The 6,508-nt window shown below is 44.0% G+C and overlaps 1 protein-coding gene across 2 annotated transcripts; it reads left to right on the top strand.

Annotated features, from left to right (window-relative positions):
• The first annotated feature begins 561 nt into the window (after positions 1-561).
• On the top strand, positions 562-5,684 carry EMC4 (ER membrane protein complex subunit 4). 2 transcript variants are annotated; one of them, XM_011932688.1, is made up of 5 exons: positions 562-765; positions 1,105-1,219; positions 3,243-3,396; positions 3,977-4,137; positions 5,283-5,675. In XM_011932688.1, the coding sequence occupies exons 1-5, from the start codon at positions 680-682 to the stop codon at positions 5,316-5,318; spliced, it is 552 nt and encodes a 183-aa protein (XP_011788078.1). In that variant the 5' UTR covers positions 562-679; the 3' UTR covers positions 5,319-5,675. The 2 variants fall into 2 exon arrangements, with proteins under 2 accessions (XP_011788078.1, XP_011788079.1); XM_011932689.1 differs by lacking the exon at positions 3,977-4,137 and having other exon boundaries at positions 5,283-5,684.
• The last annotated feature ends 824 nt before the right edge of the window (positions 5,685-6,508 follow it).

Below are 6,508 nucleotides of genomic sequence, written 5' to 3'. Positions count from 1 at the left end.
TTAAATCCAGGATTTGAATCTTTTGTTCCAGGGAGCGCCTAGGAGGTTAAGGAGCTTTTCTTGGCTTCAATTCTTTTTTTCTTTTTTTTTTTTTTGAGACGGAGCCTCACTCTGTAGCCCAGGCTGGCGTACAGTGATGTGACCTCGGCTTACTGCAACCTCCGCCTCCCAGGTTCAAGCGATTCTCCTGCCTCAGCCTCCTAAGTAGCTGGGATTACAGGCGTCCGCCACCACGCCCGGCTAATTTTTTTGTATTTTTAGTAGAGACGGGGTTTCACCATGTTAGCCAGGCTGGTTAACCTGACCTCAGGTGATCCTGACCTCAGGTGATCCGCCCACCAATGCGTAACGCTGAGTCAGTAGGGACTTTCCTTCAGCCCCATAAAGTGCACCTCAGAGGTCAGGGAACATATAACAAGCACATTCAAAAAGGGAGCGCCCGGAAGTTGCTTTAGGAAGCACTAAGTCTTGCCTGCTTTTCTTCCCTCCCCGATTTTCTAAATCCAAACCCCGACTCTTCAACCCGCAACGCCGCCAATTTCCGGGGCGGAAATGACGTCTGTATTAACGCGCCGGAAGTGCATTTGCAGAGTGCGACAAAGCGGGGAACGCCAGTGCGCCTGTTGCGGAGTACGCCTTGGAGTGAGAAGATTCGAGGCTGTAGGACGCAGCTGTTGCCATGACTGCCCAAGGGGGTCTGGTGGCTAACCGAGGCCGGCGCTTCAAGTGGGCCATTGAGCTAAGCGGGCCTGGAGGAGGCAGCCGGTGAGGCCCCTGGGCAAGCTGTACGTCACTGTTCATCCCAGAACTGCACCAGAATAATGAGACCTGAGCCCTCAGGCATAACTTTTGTAAAAGATGGGTGGCACACAGACATCATCACCTGGGGAGGTAGCGGCTTTCCTGCCGTGAAGGTTTCTGTGCTCAAAGAATGCTTACATCAGTCCTGCTGATAAGTCAAGGGACTGAGGAATACGCGAGGGGGCATGGTCTAATCTGAGTAGGTGCCTCTGAAGATCTTTATTCCTATGATTTGTAGATCAGGAAATGTGGGATAAGAAGTGTCGGAGTTTGCAGCTTTAATTTCTTGGTTTGGTTTTTTAGGGGTCGAAGTGACCGGGGCAGTGGCCAGGGAGACTCTCTCTACCCAGTCGGTTACTTGGACAAGCAAGTGCCTGATACCAGCGTGCAAGAGACAGACCGGATCCTGGTGGAGAAGGTACAGAGGTATAGATGTTACCGTAGTCCTTGGGCCAGTCCTGACTTATACACCTATCCTCTTCTCCCAGGTGGAATTAACGTAGATAGCTCTTATCCTGAATATTTGGAAACTAAACTGCTTGAGACTGGTATTTCGGTATTTTATATATCACCTACAAAAGTGCTTAACAATTTGAAAAATAAAAGATGTTTGAAACATAAGGTATAAGAAAGTAGGTTGAAAACTATCTTTTGGTGGCAACATCTTCCAGTGGAAGTGATCTTTTTCTATTCTAGTTCCCTTACACCACACATCCAACTGTCAGGATATTGTTGACTTTCCTTACTACTTTTTACTGTGTTCACCTCTCATCCCGATCCAAGCCACCATCCTTCATCTAGATTTCTGCAGTTGCCCGGCTAATTTTTGTATTTTTAGTTACAGACAGGGTATCACCATGTTTGCCAGGCTGGTCTTGAACTCTTGACCTCAGGTGATCCATCCGCCTGGGCCTCCCAAAGTGCTGGGGTTACAAGCATGAGCCACCATGCTTTGCCCAGGGCTATGTATATTTCTAATTTCTGTTGTCATTTTGTTACATTTTTTCTAGGAACTTACCGGTTTCCTAAAATGTCAAATGTATTGACATAAAGTTGTTCATAATAATGATCACTTCCATATATGCAAGATCTGTGATGTTCGTTTTTTCATTCCTGATGTTGAATATTTCTCTCCTCTCCTTTTCGGCTTACCAATATTGATTTTTTAAAAGTTATTTTCATTTATTTTTACAGGTCACTGTACCCATCACCAGTATTGATTTTATTAATCTTTTAAAAATTCTTGGGTTTTTTTCTAGTTTCTTCAAATGGATGCTTAGTTTATTTTTAGACTGCCATTACTTTTTTTGTTTTCTTTTGAGACAGTCTTGCTGTTGTCGCCCAGGCTGGAATGCAATGGCATGACCTTGGCTCACTGCAACCTCTGACTCCCGGGTTCAAGCAATTCTCCTACCTCAGCCTCCCAAGTAGCTGGGATTACAGGCACCTGCCACCACGCCCGGCTAAATTTTTTTGTATTTTTAGTAGAGATGGGGTTTCACCACGTTGGCTAGGCTGGTCTGAAACTCCTGACCTCAGGTGATCGACCCACCTCGGCCTCCCAAAGTGCTGGGATTACAGGCGTGAGGCACCACGCCCAGCCAGATTGCCATTACTTTTAATGGCAAAAACCACAATTACTTTTGCAGCAACCTAATAGTATTTAAGGTTATAAATTTCTCAGAGCTGTAGCTGTGTCCCACAAGTTTTAAAATGTGGTACTTTTGCTATCATACAATTCTATTTTCTATTATAATTTCTTCATGTATCATTGTTAATTCCCAAACATGAGATTTTCTAATTATAAAATTATTTCTAGTTTAATATTGTAGTCAAAGAATATGTTTTGTACAATTTGCATTCTTTGAGATTGACATTTTCTTCATAGCTCAGCGAGTGGTTTTTGTAAATATCTTATGCTTGAAAAGAATGTGAACTCTGCAATTGTTGACTGCAGCATTACATGTCAGTTGGGTTTTGTTAATGTCATTCAAATCTTCTATGTCTTGATTTACCTGCTAATTCTATTATTCTTTTCTGGAACTAAATTAGTTCAATGGTTCTATTAGTTATTGACTGTGGTGTGCTAATCTCCCATTATGTGGATTTATCTATTTCTTCAGTTGTAGATAGGACATTGATAGATGCAGAAGTACCAGGACAAAAGCAGGGAGATCTTTTTTCCAATATCAGGAGAAAAAATGACATCTGGAAAACCTATAGGGAAAGGTATAACGGATGATGCTGGTACTTTTATCTGTAGTAGAAGAGAGCGCCCTCCTGTGGCAGCATGGAGAAGGGAAGAGGTCGTAGAATTGAGGAGTCAGCTCAGTTAGAAGCAGAGAATTGGGAATTCTGTTCATGTGATTTAGCATCAGTGATATGGCAAATGTGGGACTAAGGGTGGTGATCAGAGGGTTAAAATTGTGTGTTTGTTTTAGCGCTGCTGGGACATCGCCTTGGGTCCCCTCAAACAGATTCCCATGAACCTCTTCATCATGTACATGGCAGGCAATACTATCTCCATCTTCCCTACTATGATGGTGTGTATGATGGCCTGGCGACCCATTCAGGCACTTATGGCCATTTCAGCCAGTAAGTATTCTTGAAACAATAACCCTTCCATAAGTTTGAAGAATTAAAGGCAGGCTGGGCGTGGTGGCTCACGCCTGTAGTCCCAGCACTTTGGGAGGCCAAGGCAGGTGGATCATCTGACGTCAGGAGTTCAAGACCAACCTGGCCAACATGATGAAACCTTGTCTGTACTAAAACTGCAAAAATTAGCTGGGCGTGGTGCAACACGCTTGTAATCCCAGCTGCTCGGGAGGCTGAGACAGGAGAATTACTTGAACCTGGGAGGTGGAGGGTGCAGTGAGCCGAGATCACACCACTGCACTCCAGCCTGGGCGACAGAACAAGACTCCATCTCAAAAGAAAGAAAGAATTAAAGGCAAATTCTTAGGGACAGATTTTGGCTAACGGGTATGTAGGGGAGTGGGGTAATGGTGGTGGCATGGAGGGGAATATGATGCTTACCATGCTTTTCTCTTTGCTTTTAATGGTCCTATTTGCTGTCTTACTATGGGTCTGTCTGTATGAATTTAATATATGGTTGGCTTGATTCATATTAGGGGAAAGAGTTCTTTTGGTTTGACAACTTCTGTCACCCCAACAGCTTTCAAGATGTTAGAAAGTTCAAGCCAGAAGTTTCTTCAGGGTTTGGTCTATCTCATTGGGAACCTGATGGGTTTGGCATTGGCTGTTTACAAGTGCCAGTCCATGGGACTGTTACCTACACATGCATCGGATTGGTTGGCCTTCATTGAGCCCCCTGAGGTAAGGCAAAAGAAAAGCTGAATTTTGGGTAGTTGTAGTGGACAGTGAATAGCTGACCTACTTGATGTAGGGAATTAGAATTGGTATTAGAATTTATTTCGTTTTCTTTTTTTTTTTTTTTTTGGCGGGGGCGGGGGATGGAGTCTTGCTCTGTCACCCAGGCTGGAGTGCAGTGGCATGATCTCAGCAACCTCTGCCTCCTGGGTTCAAGCAATTCTCCTGCCTCAGCCTTCCAAGTGGCTGGGATTACAGGCGCCCGCCACCACGCCCAGTTAATTTTTTTGTATCTTTTAGTAGAGATGGGGTTTCACCATGTTGGCCAGGCTAGTTTTGAACTCCTGACCTCAAGTGATCTGCCTGCCTTGGCCTCGCAAAGTGCTAGGATTATAGGCGTGAGCCACTGCGCCTGGCCTAGGGTTTCTTAAAAAATAAGAGCCATTAGGAGTTTTTAAGTTGTTGTTTTTATTTTTTTATTTCTTTGAGAGGGAGTCTCACTCTGTTGCCCAGGCTGGAGTACAGTGGTGCCATCTTGGCTCACTGCAACCTCGGCCCCCTGGGTTCAAGCGATTCTCCTGCCTCAGCCTCCCTAGTAGCTGGAATTACAGGTGCCTGCCACTGCACCCAGCTGATTTTTGTATTTTTAGTAGAGATGGGGTTTTACCATGTTGGCCAGGCTGGTGGTGTGCTCCTGACCTCAGGTGATCCACCCACCTTGGCTTCCCAAAGTGCAGGGATTACAGGTGTGAGCCACCACGCCTGGCCAAGTTGTATTTTTGAAACAAGGTCCTGCTCTGTCACCTAGGCTGGAGTGCAGTTGTGTGATCGTGGCTCACTGCAGCCTTGACCTCTGGGCTCAAGCACTCAGCTTCTCAAGTAGCTGGGACTACAGGTTGCACCCCCGTGGCTCGCTAATTTTTGTATTTCTTGTAGAGACAGGGTTTCGCCATGTTGCCCAGGCTGGTCTTGAACTCCTGGGCTCAAGCGATCTGCCCGCCTTGGCCTTCCAAAGTGTTTAGCTAAGATTAGCTACTTCGCCTGGCCTGGAAGTTCTTTTTTAAGGATAGGCAAAATAGAGCTGTGGTTAAAGTATTAAGTAATTGATTCACTTTAACACTCATTTGCCTATTTATTCTTTCTTCTTTCAGAGAATGGAGTTCAGTGGTGGAGGACTGCTTTTGTGAACATGAGAAAGCAGCGCCTGGTCCTATGTATTTGGGTCTTACTTACATCGTTCTTTAAGCCCAGTGGCTCCTCAGCATACTCTTAAACTAAACACTTATGTTACAAAGAACCAAAAGGCCCTTTTCTCCGTGGTGGGGTGACAGGTCCTAGAAGGGCAATGTGCATGTTACTACAAACACAAAGAAACGATACCACAACCCATGACTGAAAATAACGTAGAAAACTTTATTTATGTTTCCAGTACAGAGCAAAACAACAAACAAAACCGTAACTATGTAAACAAGAGAATAATTGCTGCTAAATCAAGAACTGTGGCAGCATCTCCTTTCAATAAATTAAATGGTTGAGAACAATGCGTAAAAAAAGTTGCACAAGTTCCCTTAAATCTATTTTCCTTAATATTTCACTTCTATTTAAAACAAGCTGGGACATAAAAATTCTGTTGGAGACACTTGGGGAAGATGTGAGAAACTAATGCTGGATTCAGCTTATACATGATGAAAAGAAAAATAAACCAGACAAAAGGAGCACATAAATATGCATACAGTGTAACTGTTATTTTAATACCCACAATAAGGGATTTTTGTTAGCATGTTTGGGGGAATGAGGATTGGTGGGATCCTTGGGGCCACAGGAATCTGAGGCAACGGAAGATATATAGAGTGATCTTCCCCCTGCCGAGAGCAACCTGGCACCTGTCAAGCAGATGCTGTCAGTTCAAACTTCAGCTTTTAAGATAGCTATTCAAGGCAGAAGGTCAGCAGGAGGATGTGTATTTCTAATCTGCCCTGGTAAAGTCATAGGTAAGACTCAAAAGCGGGATCTTACTCAAAAGGCAGGTATTTCCTACCTTCTGTCTTGAAACAGGCCCTTCCCCTAAGGTGCATTCTCTCAAGTCTTCAGTATTGCTTTATTTGCAGTGATTTTTAAAAGAGATGAGAGACTTTGGAGACAACGTAAGCAACACATTTAGACATGAAATGCTCTAGACAGAGATGAATATAAATCTGGCCTGATAACCAGTTTTCCATGTAACAGTGATTTTGTGTTTCAGGGGGCTGAAGTAGTGGTTATATTAACAGCCACTAATTCCCTTATCCCTTTAAGATTTTTACAGTTCTCCAACCACAAACAGCACTTCTAAAACTAACTTTATTTTCTGCCCATAATTTGTTCTACATGGAAAAAA

Source organism: Colobus angolensis, unplaced genomic scaffold (assembly GCF_000951035.1).
Source record: "Colobus angolensis palliatus isolate OR3802 unplaced genomic scaffold, Cang.pa_1.0 Scaffold97, whole genome shotgun sequence".
NCBI lineage: Eukaryota > Metazoa > Chordata > Mammalia > Primates > Cercopithecidae > Colobus > Colobus angolensis.
This window is presented reverse-complemented; position numbering and strand designations above follow the sequence as displayed.